The sequence below is a fragment of the Oncorhynchus kisutch genome, unplaced genomic scaffold (genome assembly GCF_002021735.2).
Source record: "Oncorhynchus kisutch isolate 150728-3 unplaced genomic scaffold, Okis_V2 scaffold3975, whole genome shotgun sequence".
Lineage (NCBI taxonomy): Eukaryota > Metazoa > Chordata > Actinopteri > Salmoniformes > Salmonidae > Oncorhynchus > Oncorhynchus kisutch.
The window spans coordinates 168744-188001 of NW_022265920.1; the positions used below are offsets into that span (position 1 = coordinate 168744).

Genomic DNA, 19258 nt, shown 5'->3' on the forward strand with positions numbered 1-19258 from the left:
GCCTCTACACAGGACTCTCCACTAGGCCTCTACACAGGACTCTCCACTAGGCCTCTACACAGGACTCTCCACTAGGCCTCTACACAGGACTCTCCACTAGGCCTCTACACAGGACTCTCCACTAGGCCTCTACACAGGACTCTACACAAGGCCTCTACACAGGACTCTCCACTAGGCCTCTACACAGGACTCTCCACTAGACCCCTACACAGGACTCTCCACTAGGCCTCGACACAGGACCCTCCATTAGGTCTCACACAGCAGGGTACAGTAACCAAGAGCCCCTCCATGTTCCCAATAATAGTTAAAAGGAACCATCTGTGGTTGCAGCACTGCCTCCCCGGGGAACAGTCACTTGGGTGCACAATCCTGATGAGGTTTTCCTTCATATCTAATTATATCTAAGGATGTGCTCTGGAGGAGTGACCAGGACGAGCCCTGAGGATGACTAGCTGGGCCAATGATCTCCAAGGGCCAGGCGGAGCCCTCGTCTATAGTGAATGTGTGTGTGTGTATACCTACACTGCTGGGGTAAAAAATAACTGGTGTTAAGCTGGTGTTAATTAAACTTCTGTACTTTGGATTTGTTTGAACTCCAGGTGCAAATTGTAATTCGTTCAGGTAAGAAAGCAGACGGGTTGAAAGATTTTTCAAAGCCAGTCACACAATATTACGATATTCCTACTAAAGACGTGTGCATTGCATCAGTGATGATTTGAATTGAAGTCCATTTTGACTTCAGTGCAACATCAGCCTCCAGCAGTGACAAGGCTACTGGTGGATGTGGCTATTGAAAGCCCTTCAGATCCCAGGCACAGAGGAAAGCCTGAGACAACCATTACACTGAACCAGCTATTTGTCTACATAGCACTCAGTCACCCAAATCACAGGCCAGACTCGACCCCGTCCATCCATTACACTCTGCAGTGGTGTCGTTTCCATGACCATCAGCCTCCAGGGTGTGTGTGACTCAGCATTAGAGCTCTGTTACCAAGGCTGGGCTTCAACCCTGGCAGGAAGCAATATCAACACAGTGTACAGATACTGAGTGTGGATGTTTTAAATGTCATCTGCATTTAGGCCTAGTGTCTTAATATTACAATGAACAGAAGATCATTACAAGCCATGTGGATTCAGGTGGACAGACTAGAAGAGACATTATTTCATATGGAATTGTTGGAAAGGTTCAACATTGGTACTGTACCCCTCTTATTTAGGTTAAAACTGCAATGTTGGTTAAGGGCTTGTAGTAAGCATTTCACTATAAAGTATACACCTGTTGTATTCGGTGCCTGTGACAAATACTATTTTATTTTATTTGATTGTCTTTAGCAGGATACTGTACTGTATGTCATATCAGTGGGTGCCTGTCACATAGGACGTAGCCCAATGACTGCTAGCAAGGATGTTTTTTAAACCAAAATTATTAGTCTATTCACTAATTTCTATGGCCTTTTGAATCCAGCGAACTCCAGAAAGCCATGTGATTTGACAGTCTTAAAAGTTGCAATATGCAGAAACAGCTCCGACATTTCTTGGTTGCTAAAATTGGAATAGTTCTAATTTCAGCAGCTTTAATGGGATACTTTGGAATTTTGGCATTTTTGTGTCTCTGCGTCCATTATGAAGGAAGTTAGAGGTAGTTTCGAGAGCCAATGCTAATTTGCGTTAGCGTAATGACAAAGTCTATCAGATACGATAGACTTCCAGTCATTGCCTTAGCAATTGCGCTAGCACTAGTGAGCAACTGCCTTCAAACTGCACGCAGAAACATAAAAACGGTATCCAACGAAATCCTGAAGTATCCCTTTCAAGAGATAAGTCATGATTGGTTGCAAGCAGGCAATCTCCTCCACATGACCACCTGATCATTTATCACTCCAGTGTTAATCTGCTAAATTGTAATTATTCACCTACCTCCTCATGCCTTTTGCACACAATGTATATAGACTTTTTTCCCTACTGTGTTATTAACTTGTTTACTCCATGTGTAACTCTGTGTTGTTGTCTGTTCACACTGCTATGCTTTATCTTGGCCAGGTCACAGTTGTAAATGAGAACTTGTTCTCAACTAGCCTACCTGGTTAAATAAAGGTGTTCTCAACTAGCCTACCTGGTTAAATAAAGGTGTTCTCAACTAGCCTACCTGGTTAAATAAAGGTGTTCTCAACTAGCCTACCTGGTTAAATAAAGGTGTTCTCAACTAGCCTACCTGGTTAAATAAAGGTGTTCTCAACTAGCCTACCTGGTTAAATAAAGGTGTTCTCAACTAGCCTACCTGGTTAAATAAAGGTGTTCTCAACTAGCCTACCTGGTTAAATAAAGGTGTTCTCAACTAGCCTACCTGGTTAAATAAAGGTGTTCTCAACTAGCCTACCTGGTTAAATAAAGGTGTTCTCAACTAGCCTACCTGGTTAAATAAAGGTGTTCTCAACTAGCCTACCTGGTTAAATAAAGGTGTTCTCAACTAGCCTACCTGGTTAAATAAAGGTGTTCTCAACTAGCCTACCTGGTTAAATAAAGGTGTTCTCAACTAGCCTACCTGGTTAAATAAAGGTGTTCTCAACTAGCCTACCTGGTTAAATAAAGGAGAAATAAAATCAAATAAAAAAATGTGAAGGACATCCGTCTGACTCTGAAAGCATTAGGCAGCTATTCCAGTCATCCTCGGAAAGAAAAACACATTGTTTATCATTGGCTGAGTGCAGTCCTCTGTTATAAGTCAATGATACAAGCAGTGAGGTTACGCCCAGGGCATCCATCCATCACCGTGGAGACCAGTGAGGAGATCAGTAACAGTGACTGGGGAGAGGAGACTTCCTTCTGTGTGTCGTTGCTCAGAGAGATTTCCTACCATGAGAGTAATGTCATTGTGTGCCGAGTCATTTAATGTTCTCGGTCATTTGAATGCATAGCTTTTTAAAATGTGTTCATTTATGGCAGTAGAAGGCAGGCCTCCAGACGTCACAATTACATTCGGGAGCAAGATTATTCATGCTGAGACAAAATGAGGGTGTTAGCCATGTTAATGAAATGAATTCTTAATGCCAACATGTAGCGCCACGCGACAGTGTAGTCGAATGGAATCAAATCAGAGAAGAAACCAGAAGGACAGACAGTTTACACAGGCTTTCAAGTCCAATGATCTGGTAACAGTACAATTACACATTAATAACATGGATTTTTAACATTGGACAGAGTCTGTTTGATTACATGTGAATGATATCAGTCTTTTTTCTACTATGTATTTCTACAGAGTCGTATTAGTTGACAAGGTAAAGGTAAGTTCAACTAGGTACCTGTAGGCTGATTGCGAAGTATCTTGGTCAGAATATTTTTTGGAGATGTTGCTATAGTAATTCAACCTTGTTTTTCCTAGTGCGCTATAATCTCTCGTGGACAAAATACGTAACATAAATGGTATCTGACACAATTACGTAAGATTTTAGTTTTTGGTTTTGGAAATTAAGTGCACTATGACCTAAACAGTAGCTGGCCTTGTCAGGGAGCAATGTTTACATACCATGGTGCTGCTATCACCTATTGGAATGCCAATAGGCTTTATGGCTGAGATATCTACACCAGCCTGAGCTATGAAGTGAGACAGAGGCCGGATGTTGTCTTTCTCAAGGGGGTGAATCTATACAGGTTGGGAACAGGGAGTCACACAACACCTTGGGGGTTGGTAGCTCAGGTGGCCTTGTGTTTACTCTCACTGTAGGAAATCTCTCTGAGCAACGACACAGCTACACACCACAACCAGTACCCCTGATCAGGTGCAGTTTACTGAAACCAGAGTGGGACTAAAGCACAGCCAGCTCCACAGCATGTCAGCATCCCATCTTAACAGGTAAATAAAAAGGCCTACGTGGAAACGGATCAAAACACGCCACAGACATCCCAGAGCTGAGCAACAGTACACTGGCCACGAGCTGCAGGCCTAGTTTGAGGGGCGAATGGAAACTATATTTGGCAGGCAAATGACCTGCAAGGCCCAGGAGGCCTGAGCCTGTGACTGAGGGTGTAGCCTACACCTCATCACTCAAATGACGAATGTTTCCTCTCTGGGTGAGATGATGATTACCCTGCATTGACATGCAAATCTGTCAAGAATGGAAAACATGGAAATATGTGGTCCCCAATTTAGGCTAGGCTACCAGTCCACTCAGCCTGAATCCTTAGAGAGTCCCAATTTAGGCTACCAGTCCACTCAGCCTGAATCCTTAGAGAGTCCCAATTTAGGCTACCAGTCCACTCAGCCTGAATCCTTAGGGCGTCCCAATTTAGGCTACCAGTCCACTCAGCCTGAATCCTTAGGGAGTCCCAGTCTAGGCTAGGCTACCAGTCCATTCAGCCGGAATCCTTAGGGCGTCCCAATTTAGGCTACCAGTCCACTCAGCCTGAATCCTTAGGGAGTCCCAGTCTAGGCTAGAATACCAGTCCACTCAGCCTGAATCATTAGGGAGTCCCAGTCTAGGCTAGACTACCAGTCCACTCAGCCTGAATCCTTAGGGAGTCCCAGTCTAGGCTAGGCTACCAGTCCACTCAGCCTGAATCCTTAGGGAGTCCCAGTCTAGGCTAGGCTACCAGTCCAATCAGCCAGAATCCTTAGGGAGTCCCAGTCTAGGCTAGGCTACCAGTCCAATCAGCCTGAATCCTTAGGGAGTCCCAGTCTAGGCTAGGCTACCAGTCCAATCAGCCTGTATCATTAGGAGTCGTCTAGTATTTGCCTCACATTTTTAGGAGGTGATAGTACTTTGATAGAGTGCTTTATAATAGTACAGTTGAACCTCAATATATACTCTAAAAACAAAGGTATATTTCTAATTGGTTGATTTTCAAGGAAGGACTAGATCATCTTTGACAACTAGACTAATGGGAAATCATTCCAACTGCTTTTCTGAACCAGTGCTAGACTTGGGCCGGAGCACCGACACCTCAATTTGTCTACTGCTGGAGTTCCTGTTCCTCTTTTAGAATATTCACTCAAAAGTATCACCTAAATAAAAACAGTATCGGCAAACAAAATAAATGCGGGCACCTATTTCAGTCCAAGTCAACCACTGAGTATAACCCTGGTTTTAGTCGGCTCACTATACTGTAGCTTCAATTGCCTACACAATTTGTCTGGTGATGTATGCCTTCAGTGTCCCGTTATGAAAAGAGGGTGCAGAGCATGTTATTGTAGAGCTGTGTCTCATGGTGGGGTGTCATGTTACTGAGCTCTTCATATCAAGTGAGAGTTGTAACCTAATATCTGATCGGGCCTGGGCCTGCTGACATAACCCGACCGCAGGATCTCAGTGTAACGTGAAGTCAGCTCAGGGTTGATGTTTTGGACAGCTTTCACAGCACAACGTTGGCTAACAAACAAGAACCAAGCCCTGTGACTTGTATTTCAATATCTGAACATGTTTTAACTGAAGACGCAAAAAATAATTGCAGACATATTGTAAAATGTTTCCGTGTTTGTTTCCCATTCCCTTTCCTTTAATGGAGAGCAATTCTATAATTTCCCTCCCAATGCTTCAGTCACTGCATTCAAAAGATAACAGCAGAATATTTTACTTTTTTTGGACAAAGTGAAGAGAATCAACTTATATTTTACTGTTATATTTTAGCCTGACAATTCATCACAGTCGCAACGTGGGCCTTCTTGTCACACAACTAGGCTATATCTACTGTAGTCATGCTGATCGCGCACGTCTGCATTCAGATTGCTCTGTCATCTAGCTAATACAAATGTATGCTGCCTTGACATAGCCACCTAGCCTGCGATTGAAATACTCGGAGAGCATCATCGATTCCGTTGCCATTCACATTTAACGATATCAGATGAAAAACAAGCGAGCTGGTTGGATCCTGTTCATTGCCCTATCATCTATTACATAACCCCCACCAGGCTAGCTAAATAATGAAGTCAGTTAGCATTCTAGCTAGCTAGCCAGGATCATTTCTAGTTAGTAACATTGACGTTGATAAGCATACAGTTAACAACTCCACAGCCAACACTGATGTCAACAACTACATATAAATTGCTAACTAACTATCTGGCTGGTGTGGGTTAGCAGAACAGAGCGGAACCATTCAATTTTGTCGCATTCAGAAGTGTCACCCTCCGATCCGTGTCTCTTTTCACACTCGCATAATTAACATCAATAGAAAGGTAACGTTAGCTCTCCAGTCCTTACCTTGTTTGGTTCCGATGGCTTATCTGGTACCATCCACTGTTAGTTTGACTGTTGCAACTTCCTTATGATGTGATGTTTTTTGTCGTTCGCTAGCTAAGAAGAACTGCAGAAATAGCTAGCATTAGCTTACACACTCCCATCATTTCACACTCGATAAGGAGTCAGGACCGCTGCCTGCTTATCACAGGTTTGCAACATATACATATGATTTTCTAGAAATTGCTTAATTAGTTGATGGAACGGATCAGTTTCTAAAACTGATTTTTTTACATGTATTTTAGAGTCTATATAAAAGCTCTGAAATCCTGTTCGTAGCCTTCCTTCTTGTGAGTGCGAATGTTGAATCAGTGATTAACTGAGACTCCTGTAATCCGGTGATTATCGTTCGACTACTTTTGCTTGATGCTCGGCAGTCTACACAACTAGTAATGTCATGTTTTAAAGGATAGATAAATTGTCCATAAACAAATAACGAATATGTTGTGGGCCACATATACTTGTAGAAATAAGACAGCTACATTTAAAGCGTATATGTTGCTGTATCTATGAAGCCGTAGAATAATGTATTTGTGTAACCACTAAATATGAGACGGGTAGAGTCCGACATCTAGTGGCAGAAAGATGTAGCACTAGCCTGGGTACCAGGCTCTTTAATTTACGTTCCACTCTGCCACTAGATTCGATAACCTTCACCGCTATCATCCAATCACAATGTTAATGCAAACTAGACTGATGGGAAAACGTTCAAATTTAATTGATACATTTGAATGGAAACATTCTAACATTGGGCATTCTGACGTAATACATTTAATTGTAAACATAAACATTGGGCATTCTGACGTGATACACTTAATTGTAAACATAAACGTTGGGCATTCAGACGTAATACACTTAATTGTAAACATAAACATTGGGCATTCTGACGTAATACATTTAATTGTAAACATAAACACTGGGCATTCTGACATAATACATTTAATTGTAAACATAAACATTGGGCGCGGGAAGAACGCAGGATTCCCGTGTATTGATTTTTTACCATCAGCCAACGTGATCACGTCATACCAGAGAAGCTCTCGCCATTCAAACTTGCTACTTCGAGGACACGCATTGGGCTATAGGGTACTGTCTCAAGAGCTGTAAGAGGAATACAGTAGGATTGGACAGAGAGAGGCCAGTGGAGATGTCAGCGGAGATGCATGAATTACACAAGAAAGGAACATTGAAGACAGAGATGTGTAAATTAGAAGTTAATTCATAGGCTGGGCAGCCTGGGCTATTAATCCACCATTCGAATGCTAGTCTATATACATTACCTCGATTAGCCTGTACCCCCGCACATTGACTCCGTACCGGTACCGCCGTATATAGCCTCGTTATCGTTATGTCATTTTATTGTGTTACTTTTTGTAAAGTAAGCATTTCAGGGTAAGGTCTACGACACCTGTTGTATTCGGCGTATTTGACAAATAACATTTGATTTGATTTGATACTAAGCCTACAACAGTGAATTAAGGCGACCAGCACCTGTGCTGTGCAAGTGTAACGGATGTGAAACGGCTAGTTTAGTTAGCGGTGCGCGCTAAATAGCGTTTTAATCGGTGACGTCACTTGCTCTGAGACCTTGAAGTAGTGGTTCCCCTTTCTCTGCAAGTGCCTCGTCTTTTGTGGAGCGATGGGTAACGATGCTTCGTGGGTGACTGTTGTTGATGTGTGCAGAGGGTCCCTGGTTCGCGCCCGGGTATGGGCGAGGGGACGGTCTAAAGTTATGCTGTTACACAAGCAAGAGACAAAAACTATATTTTGTCTGACACATGTTTTGTGCCAACGAATTGAAGTTGAACATCGCCACATACGACAATTTAATTAAATATGCAATTAAAAAAAAAAAGTATAATGCCTAGGCCTGTTTAATGAAACCCTGGCTGTTGACGTAGATCCCCATTCCCCACTGAGGTCATTTTTGGGAAATGGCACTTTCACATCAATAAACACATATCAAGCGCAAGTGCGCCAACAGCTCACATCAGCAGAATGGGGGGCCTATTCTTTACGAGGGACGTCTAACGTGGATCGCTAAAATAATGATTATCGTCACCTTTCCTCAATTTAAATATTAGACTTATGGGGACACCAAAACATTTGTCAGCCATGCACGAGTGATCATTGTAGCTTTTTACCGTCTAAACATGTTGGAGGAATATCTTCACGCCTAGAATAAAAACCCCCAAGGCTTCCGTCAGACTCAACTGAATGAAAAACCCCAAGGCTTCCGTCAGACTCAACTGAATGAAAAACCCAAGGCTTCCGTCAGACTCAACTGAATGAAAAACCCCAAGGCTTCCGTCAGACTCAACTGAATGAAAAACCCCAAGGCTTCCGTCAGACTCAACTGAATGAAAACCCCCAAGGCTTCCGTCAGACTCAACTGAATGAAAAACCCCAAGGCTTCCGTCAGACTCAACTGAATGAAAACCCCCAAGGCTTCCTTCAGACTCAACTGAATGAAAAACCCCAAGGCTTCCGTCAGACTCAACTGAATAAAACCCCAAGGCTTCCGTCAGACTCAACTGAATAAAACCCCAAGGCTTCCGTCAGACTCAACTGAATAAAACCCCCAAGGCTTCCGTCAGACTCAACTGAATAAAACCCCCAAGGCTTCCGTCAGACTCAACTGAATGAAAAACATAAAGAATTTACAGGGGGTAGTTTAGAAAAAGTCCTCTGGAATAAGGCACATGCTTGGATAATAATTATAGAACCAACGTCTCTAGTAATACTATAGCTGTCTCTCCTTGTCAATTCATTTAAATACATGATTGTAACATTATGCTATAATGCAGCCTAGCCCTACTTTCTGATGGATTACAGCCAACATGTGAAGGTGAGCATATGTTTTGAATACGTTTTTAGGAAAGGAGAAATGTGATTTGTGTGTCTTGAGGTGCGCTGGTGGCTTTGATTGATAGGTCCTTTTAGTGTGTGAGAGATAGAGATATTTACTAATTCTCTCTACGCCCATTTAGAAAGTAGTAACCGGTCTGGACTCCATCTCTCAATAAGAGAGGAGGGACAAATGATGCAACTGAAATTAGCATAACAAATGGTAAAACATGTATTAGGTCATGATGATCAGCATATGTGCGAGGAATGACGACAGGTGCCCGTTTTGCGCTTCATTCCTCTAATTAATAGGATGCAACTGAAGCAAACCCAGCTCGATTGAATCTTGTAGGCTAATATTTTCCGTATCATTATTTGTCTCTCATTACAGAGTCCGCTCTAGTCACTTTGAACAACATGACATTGCACTGACACTGCCTTCTCACAAGGGAATTACCGCAGCAGGTGGTAACGGTCTTGTTTGTTGTTGTTATTCTTAAAATTCGAATTCTATATTGCTCCAAATTTGCGCACACCCATGTTCCATATTGTTTTCATGGCTGTTGTTTCCAACTATCAATCAACAACTAACTGCGCCGTAAATCCGGCTGCATATTGAACGTTGAGATTGCCGAAAGACCAGCCAAGCAGTGGCATGGAGTGGAATAGCTCGACTGGTATCAGGCTAATGTAGCACGGTCCCTTCGAAAAATACAAATATGTCATACATATTGCACCACTGAGGTATATATTGCACAGAAACTTTATGGAAGCAAACACACCATTGCATAGATTTACGTAGGGTTCATTTTGGTAGGGATTTTTTTGTTTACATCTTGGAAGTAGCCTAACTAACTAACGGTTATACAGTACATTAACTGCTTTTCCAAACCTATTTTAAAATATGCATAGCCATAACAGTATTAGACATGATGTTAATACTACTAAAGATTACTGTAAAATACATAAATATTTATTTAGTAAATAGGAACGTTTAAAAAAAATGTGACGCAATTTCTCGTGCAGATCATACAGCTGCAACAAGGTGGGGAATATTAGCGTTCAAGGTCGTCCATGCACGCACATATCTGAATCATAACGTTGTTTCGTGTCAGGCATATCGTGTGTTATAATAACAGTATGCTATAACAATTACACCTCAAATGGCTTTACATGTGGGCACCGACCTCCTTTCATTACTTAACCTAGAGGTGTTGATATGCATGACCCGATACAGAATTATACCAAAACGATGATGTGACACAATGACGTAATGCAACATCAATGTACCCCCAGAAAATCGCAGGACGGTTTGTGAGCCTCGAGCATCGCTTTGACCGAACGTCCCATCCTCCTGTTTGTTTCTACAGAGCGTTGTGTCCCATAATGCTTGGCGAGATTGACCACCAAGATGGCTGACGTTATGGATGAATATGAGAAAGAAGCTGGCTGTGTTCCTATTCTCCATCCAGAGGTAAGCTGCTTGGCCCTGCATCTTTGCACGGGGTTATAACGAGGGTGGATCTTGTACATGTCGGAATCTACTAAACCGTATAAATTCACCGTGTTTTGGGAGAACCACGATGCCCCCCTCATCGGGAGGGCAGCTACCACCAAATACATGTCAGGTTTTCCCCAGCTGCGTAATAGCATGTTAGCTAGCCAGCTAATTTTGCCGAATGTGTTAATGAATCTAGTAAATCAGACGACATTCTTGGGTTGTTTATTGTGCCAAAAATAACAGAATTACCGAACACGAGATCGTAGGTAGTTATGCTGAACTTGTTTATTGTCGTCAGAAAAGCAGGGCTTCGCTGCAGCCCGAATAATGACTTGTGCTGAAATGTCATGTTGCTTGGTCGGTGATGGCAACGTTAGCATGCAACCAGAGATGGGCGCGGGCCTAGCAGTGTAGTTAGCGAGGCTAGCCATGTCAGTGACAGTATTTGTCAAGCAACGTCAATTGCATTAAACTTCTCTGTCCTTGGCCAATATTCAGCCTATTTACATTTAGCCATATAAACGTATTAATGGTTTAGTTGCTAGCTAGGTTAGCAAGTTGGGGCTAACAAAATAGCTAGCTAAAGATTGTTCTTGCTAGTAGCTAGTCAGCCCTAGAGCTAGATATGTTCAGCCCATAGCACAGGAATAAACACTTGAATGTTGTGAATGTGATACAATAATTACATTCATGTTGTAGCTTTATTCCAAATAAATTCAGATCTGACAATAATATTTGGCCCTTATCTGTGTGCAGATCGGCTTTGGGGCCGAAATGCATCCATTGTGACTGCTGAGAATACTACAGCGAGCTAGCATCTAACGTTACTATTTATTTGAGTGCTGGCCGTTGGATTACTGCTGGGCTAATTTATACAGCACCCAAGACTTATTCACAGACCTTAGTAAGAGTTGAGCATGTCATATTTGGCATTTTAGTTTATTTAGCCTATTAAATGTGGTCTCTGGCAAGTTGCCTTTTGGCTCAGTCTTCAAAATTAGCTGCCTTATTTATTTGTTGTCGAAATGCATTTTACTATTTGGAGTGAAAGGATACCAACAACATGGAATACAAAATTGAACTTGTTTCAGGCCACTGTCACTTGATTAACAAACATTAGATGTGTTTTTTAAGAATGGGCCAGTACAGAGGACCTGTCACTAAATTATTCATGGTTTACTAACTCACTTGTGTTGGCCAACCTGTTACGCCACATGGTGTAGGAAGCTTATTTCCCCCTCTTGTCTTGGTGCAAAAAGTACAAAGTTTTCAATCTGGGGCTGGCAGCAAGCCACAGAAACAGCCATTTATTTGAAAAAGCCCATATTTGAAAGACAACCAATGGGCATTAAATGGTGCCATCTTGCCTTTTTGTAAATCATTTGGCAAACCCACACACTTAACACATTCACTGAAAATTCTCTTTTAAAGAAAATACAATATTCCTGGTATTAGACTCACACCAAGTTCCTGCCAATTTGTGTTACTTTTGCCAGATGCATCTCTTTTTCTTACTCTTGTGCTTAATGAGTTTTTGATATGTCAAGCCTCATTCCTCTCCATTTATTGGTTATGCAGGCTCTTTTGACATGATGTCACAATTACTGATTTCTATACGTAGTGTGACACTGCATAGCTTAGATTTAGCCTGTGGTCAGCCATAGGGCAGTTGGGCCTGAGGGGAGAAGGAGGGTAACCGAAAACAATGTCTTCTTGCATTAAAATCCCATCAGACACTCAACCGCTGTTACGGCCAACTCTGCTGCGGAATTAAACAACAGCATGTCAGTTAGGAGAGGGGGAAATCTGAAACCATAAAGCACGTTTAACCTGCGGAGGGTTGGGTGTTGCTGTAGTGATAGACGACCTAAACACAGGATTATGTAGTGTTCTGCTCATTGGCTATTATCTATGTGATTTGTAGTATGTAGCTTAATAATACATATTAATATATTTGTTTATCCCAGCGGGAATCAAACCCCCTGATCCTTGGTGTTGCAAGCGACATGCTCTACCAACTGAGCCCCAAAGGACTTGTGATCTTTCTTAGGCTTCATGGGACTCGTACTGCTCTTCTATGTGGACTAATTACGTTATTTCAGTAAGACTGCAGCTCGGCTCCTCACAAATCCAAGCCGTTTGTTGAAGATGGACAGCCCCATGTTGATATCTTGACTTCATGATGGCGGTGGGACATTGACTGCTTGGAAAACTGCCATATGTCCCATGTTCCCTTGGTACAAATCTCTTGCATGACTCGTCTATCTATCGCTGCAGTATTCCACTCTTGGTCATGTGTGATTGGAATGAGCAGTGTTAGGCCTATGGCAGGCTGTCTGTGACAGAGCCTGCTCCAGAGCCCTCAGGCCATAACTGTCTCTTGTCAAAGTAGAGGAAGCATTACGCCTCGATGACAGCGTCAATGCCTTTTGTCACACCAGAAATACATTTATTTCCAATGGAATTCTGCATTTGTCTTGCGTTGCAGAGGCAGTAGTAGTGCGTTCTGTGTGGTGCGTACGCTGGATTTCTCCAACCTATATGTCAAACTGTATGTGTAGACGGCTTGACAGAAATGGTAGCAGAAGGTGAATGTTGAACTTCTGTTGCACGCATATCCAGATGATGCAGTGTACCATAAATACACAGCCACCTGCACTCACGTTGGTTAATCCCTGGATAGAGGTTACACTTTCTCGGATTGTGAAGAACAGTGTTGGGCTATGCCTGTTGCCTCAACCTTGTTGCTGCTGTTAAAGAGCCTTCAGGCTTAGTGCCCTGGTCTGAATTCCAGAAGGTTGACAAAATGCTTTTTCAGATCCCTCCAAAGCTTAGCTGTCATGTGGCTTTTGAGTTACAGAGCTTTGTGGAAAAGCCATCTCCACTAATGCAGCATAGCCTAGGCCTAAATGTTTTGCATCTCTGATATAGGCTGTACATTTATGGCCTGTCTCCCTGATTTTGTTTTATTTGAATGAGAAGCCTTTACTGTTCTCTGGTTGATCTCTAAAAGAGAGACGTGTGAAATTCAAGTGCCACATGACCCCACCACCATCCACCTGCTCAGTTTTGTGGTGAACATCTGGTGTACTCTAGGGAGTCCCAGAGAGATGCACATCAATAAGCTATCCTTGCATACGACCGTTTGATATGCAAGTTCACTTATTCTCTCTGTCTAGGCCTGTGTTTTCCCCTCTGAATCTCATTAAACATGTCTTCTCATGAATTTCAGCCTCTTTTGCAATCTTTCCTATTGTTGATTTTGTTTGTCTGACTGTCAGCCACAGATATAGTCTGCGTCCCAAATTGCTCCCTATTCCCTACTTTGGACCAGAGCCATACGGGCCCTGGTCAAAGGTAGTGCACTAGGCTATATAGGGAGCCTTTTGGGATGCAACCTAACTCCTAGGCTCCTGACCCAGTTTAAACATGCAAATTATTGTTTTTGAATAGAACAACTACAGAATCTTGCTCCATTGCTGGATTCATAACGTCAATGGAGGCAATAGACGGCACAGAGAATGTAGAATAACAGAGATAATGTAGAAAACGGAGTCGGTTTCTCTTTGCTATACTTTATAGTTGCTTCTTAAACATAAAAGTTCTCCAGTCCAGGTAGCATCCTCTCTCAATCAGCCATTGTCCTCCCATTAAATGAAACTGTGACTATTGAAGTAGTAATACAAAATAAATGGCATTCATTTCAGATTGTTTAGATTGGACCTGTCCACTGTGGTTGGTGAAGCCTTATCCTCTCTGTGCTTTCGGACCTCATCTGATGGCAACCCCTAGCTACTGAAAGGATGTAGCAGCAGCTTCAATAGATTATGAGCAGGTCAGGTGTACTCTACGATGGGCAAGGAAACATGTCCTCTGCCCTGAACAAGCTTCAGTCAATGGGTCAGGTGCAACAAATGGTGGGATGTATTTAAAGTGTTGGTGATGAAGTCTGGATCCAGAGATTGTATTTACAAACTACAGGCTACAGATGATGGCAAATACCCTAGTTGACTAAATGATTTGAGCTAACTGGTAAAGATAGGAATACAGGCACATCACAGACCTATACTCTGAATGAAACTTATGTAATTTAGTTTTTGTTTTTTTGCTAGCCTAAAATCTGACACTAAACTGAAGAGGAGCACATTAACTCATGGGGATACTGCAGCTAATACAAAGCCACGCGATTCCATAGTCTACATTTAGGTTAGTTTTTTTTTGTAGCTTATTTTTAGATCTGTGCATATGACACCGTCCCCTGGGATGAGCCTGCCATATGTCCTTATTGACTGAGAACCTCCTTGATCACTGCTTCTTCAAACAGACAAGATTCAAATGGTGAGTCAACTGGATTAGAGGTCGACTGAGTATGATTTTTCAACGCCGATACCGATTATTGGAGGACCAAAAAAGCCGATACCGATTAATCGTCCGATTTTAAAAATAAAAATATATTTTTTAAATGTATTTGTAATAATGACAATTACAACAATACTGAATGAACACTTTTTAACTTAATATAATACAATTTATTTTTATTTGACCTTTATTTAACTAGGCAAGTGATTTAAGAACAAATTCTTATTTTCAATGACGGCCAAGGAACAGTGGGTTAACTGCCTGTTCAGGGTCAGAACGACAGATTTGTACCTTGTCAGCTTGGGGGTTTGAACTTGCAACCTTCCGGTTACTTGTCCAACGCTCTAACCACTAGGCTACCCTGCCGCCCCGTGGTGAATACACCCCTGGCATGCTGACTGTCCACCTTGTGTTTCTCTCACTGCCATGTAAGGAGAGCTGGTTCAGCACTTCACACTACTCCAGTGTAACTCCAGTGACATGCTGCAGGACTGATTGAGCATGGGTGGCTTCAGGCACCCTTAGTGCCTCTCACAGCTCACTCCTGGCTATCTTTGAGGCCCTTAGTCAAGCCCCCTTGTCCCTTAGCTAACATCCATGGCTGGAGGATGACATGATCATATCATTGGCTACTGGCCTAAAATAGCCCTAACAGATTTGCTCTGTCTTTAGGGGTTTGTTGTATTGCCAAACCATCCTCCACCATCCTCCAGATAATGTAGTTGCTGCTAGATTGGAGAGACAGGCCGTTATGGCCTCACCAGCAAAATAACATCTCTCTGTTCCTGGAAGAAGTTGCTTGGACCTGTTTCTCAGCATTTTTTCAAATGATCAGATCATCATCAGATCATGTTACTTACTGCTGTCAATGACATAACAGTGCATGAAACTGTCCCAATCCATACCTTGCCGAAAGCAAATTGGTGGTTTAAAAAATACCTCTCCTGAGTGTGATTCTGGCATACTCACCAGAATTCCACTCTTTGTGGCTGTAGCTATTCTGATGAAGACTTACTATAAGCTAGTGTTTCCCATACCTAGCTCTGTTCTCCCTCAGGCCATTGTTTGGCTTCCATTGTTTTCAATTGACAAGTTTGATACCTTATGGTCATGTGTAGTTCCCTTGGTAGAGTGTGGCTCTTGCAATGCCAGGGTCGTGCGTTCGATACTCACTGGGGCCACCCATAAGAAAAGGAAGGCTATGAACGCACTACTAACGCACTACTAACGCACTACTAACGCACTACTAACGCACTACTAACGCACTACTAACGCACTACTAACGCACTACTAACGCACTACTAACGCACTACTAACGCACTACTAACGCACTACTAACGCACTACTAACGCACTACTAACGCACTACTAACGCACTACTAACGCACTACTAACGCACTACTAACGCACTACTAACGCACTACTAACGCACTACTAACGCACTACTAACGCACTACTAACGCACTACTAACGCACTAGTTGCTTTGATCAGATAACAATAATAATATGCCATTTATGTCAGAGGTAGGGTTGCACAGTTTGGGGAATATTCAGAGGTGGAAACTTTCCGTGGGAATTAACAGGAATATATGGGAGTTAAAGGAAATGAATGCAAATTAATATTAGTACCATTTTAAATGTTTTTTTGTATTGGATATATTTACCATATCATATGGAGACAAACATAAACATTGACCTTATCATAAGTAGAAATTATTAAATCCTTACAATAGAAATTTTTAAAACAATTTAGTTACGGATTGAACTTTAATTAAATGAGTTTACTCTTCACATGGGATGATTTCACTGAACAACAAAAGAAAAGGAATATTGAATGATCCATCGCATCTCCCAAAAATGTTTTCAACATACATCTGTAAAATGATAGTGTAGAAACTAAAGCTTTGGTTGTCTTCCTCTCAGGCTTCCATGTCTTCTCCCTGGACCTTCTCAATGTCCACCTCTTGAACATCAGACTCTGAGACCTCATCTTCACTGTCACTTTCCAACCTTGTTGAGGATGGCTCGTTGTCAGGCTCAAAAAGCCTCAAATTTGCCCGGATGGCCACCAATTTTTCAACCCTGGTATTGGTCAGCCTGTTGCATGCTTTGGTGTGTGTGTTCCCAAACAAGGACCAGTTGTGCTCTGAGGCGGCTGATGTTGGTGGGATTTGGAGGATGATGAAGGCGGGAAAGAGTCTCAGATCCACAGTCTCTTCCACCAGGTGGCTGATGAGATATGTTGGCACGACTGCCATATCACATATCTATCCCAAAGCCCTTGCTTGGAAGTGTACTTTGCCAGACTGCCAAGAACCTTGCCCTCATCCAGGCCAAGGTGGCGAGACATGGTAGTGATGACACCATAGGTCTTGTTGATCTCTGCACCAGACAGGATGCTCCACCATACTTGGGGTCCAACATGTACGCTGTGGTGTGTTTAGGCTTCAGGCAGAAGTCTAAATGCTTTTTGATATATTTCAGAACTGCAGTTTCCTCTGCTTGGAGCAACAGCGTCCTTCCGGGGTATCCTGGAAGGATATTGATCTCATCCCGTCAGTAGAGGATGCCTGGATATTTTTTAAAAATGCCTTCCTAACCATCTTAAATAAACATGCCCCATTCAAGAAATTTAGAACCAGGAACAGATATAGCCCTTGGTTCTCCCCAGACCTGACTGCCCTTAACCAACACAAAAACATCCTATGGCGTTCTGCATTAGCATCGAACAGCCCCCGTGATATGCAGCTGTTCAGGGAAGCTAGAAATCATTATACACAGGCAGTTAGAAAAGCCAAGGCTAGCTTTTTCAAGCAGAAATTTGCTTCCTGCAACACTAACTCAAAAAAGTTCTGGGACACTGTAAAGTCCATGGAGAATAAGAACACCTCCTCCCAGCTGCCCACTGCACTGAAGATAGGAAACACTGTCACCACTGATAAATCCACCATAATTGAGAATTTCAATAAGCATTTTTCTACGGCTGGCCATGCTTTCCACCTGGCTACTCCTACCCCGGACAACAGCACTGCACCCCCAACAGCAACTCGCCCAAGCCTTCCCCATTTCTCCTTCTCCCAAATCCATTCAGCTGATGTTCTGAAAGAGCTGCAAAATCTGGACCCCTACAAATCAGCCGGGCTAGACAATCTGGACCCTTTCTTTCTAAAATTATCTGCCGAAATTGTTGCCACCCCTATTACTAGCCTGTTCAACCTCTCTTTCGTGTCGTCTGAGATTCCCAAAGATTGGAAAGCAGCTGCGGTCATCCCCCTCTTCAAAGGGGGGGACACTCTTGACCCAAACTGCTACAGACCTATATCTATCCTACCGTGCCTTTCTAAGGTCTTCGAAAGCCAAGTCAACAAACAGATTACCGACCATTTCGAATCTCACCATACCTTCTCTGCTATGCAATCTGGTTTCAGAGCTGGTCATGGGTGCACCTCAGCCACGCTCAAGGTCCTAAACGATATCTTAACCGCCATCGATAAGAAACATTACTGTGCAGCCGTATTCATTGATCTGGCCAAGGCTTTCGACTCTGTCAATCACCATATCCTCATCGGCAGACTCGACAGCCTTGGTTTCTCAAATGATTGCCTCGCCTGGTTCACCAACTACTTCTCTGATAGAGTTCAGTGTGTCAAGTCGGAGGGTCTGCTGTCCGGACCTCTGGCAGTCTCTATGGGGGTGCCACAGGGTTCAATTCTTGGACCGACTCTCTTCTCTGTATACATCAATGAGGTCGCTCTTGCTGCTGGTGAGTCCCTGATCCACCTCTACGCAGACGACACCATTCTGTATACTTCCGGCCCTTCTTTGGACACTGTGTTAACAACCCTCCAGGCAAGCTTCAATGCCATACAACTCTCCTTCCGTGGCCTCCAATTGCTCTTAAATACAAGTAAAACTAAATGCATGCTCTTCAACCGATCGCTACCTGCACCTACCCGCCTGTCCAACATCACTACTCTGGACGGCTCTGACTTAGAATACGTGGACAACTACAAATACTTAGGTGTCTGGTTAGACTGTAAACTCTCCTTCCAGACCCATATCAAACATCTCCAATCCAAAGTTAAATCTAGAATTGGCTTCCTATTTCGCAACAAAGCATCCTTCACTCATGCTGCCAAACATACCCTTGTAAAACTGACCATCCTACCAATCCTCGACTTTGGCGATGTCATTTACAAAATAGCCTCCAATACCCTACTCAACAAATTGGATGCAGTCTATCACAGTGCAATCCGTTTTATCACCAAAGCCCCATATACTACCCACCATTGCGACCTGTACGCTCTCGTTGGCTGGCCCTCGCT

At 42.8% G+C, this 19258-nt stretch overlaps 2 protein-coding genes across 4 annotated transcripts in view; one reads left to right on the top strand and one right to left on the bottom strand.

Moving 5' to 3' along the window:
- Window positions 1–6539, bottom strand: part of LOC109878700 (oxysterol-binding protein-related protein 8-like) — a 152917-nt gene extending 146378 nt beyond the window's left edge. For both annotated transcript variants that reach the window (XM_031821435.1, XM_031821433.1), the window contains exon 1: window positions 6192–6539. The gene's annotated coding sequence lies outside the window, so the exon portion shown is untranslated. The remainder of the gene's footprint in view (window positions 1–6191) is intronic.
- Window positions 6540–8872: 2333 nt separating this feature from the next.
- The window catches only part of LOC116352762 (palmitoyltransferase ZDHHC17), a 45874-nt gene continuing 35488 nt past the window's right edge, over window positions 8873–19258 (top strand). Inside the window, exons 1-2 of one of the 2 annotated variants that reach the window (XM_031821441.1) lie at window positions 8873–9075; window positions 10445–10548. In XM_031821441.1, the coding sequence (XP_031677301.1) occupies window positions 10486–10548 (63 nt within the window). In that variant the 5' untranslated portion in view covers window positions 8873–9075; window positions 10445–10485. Of the gene's footprint in view, window positions 9076–10371; window positions 10549–19258 lie in introns of those variants that run through there. The other variant, XM_031821440.1, reaches the window with a different exon arrangement.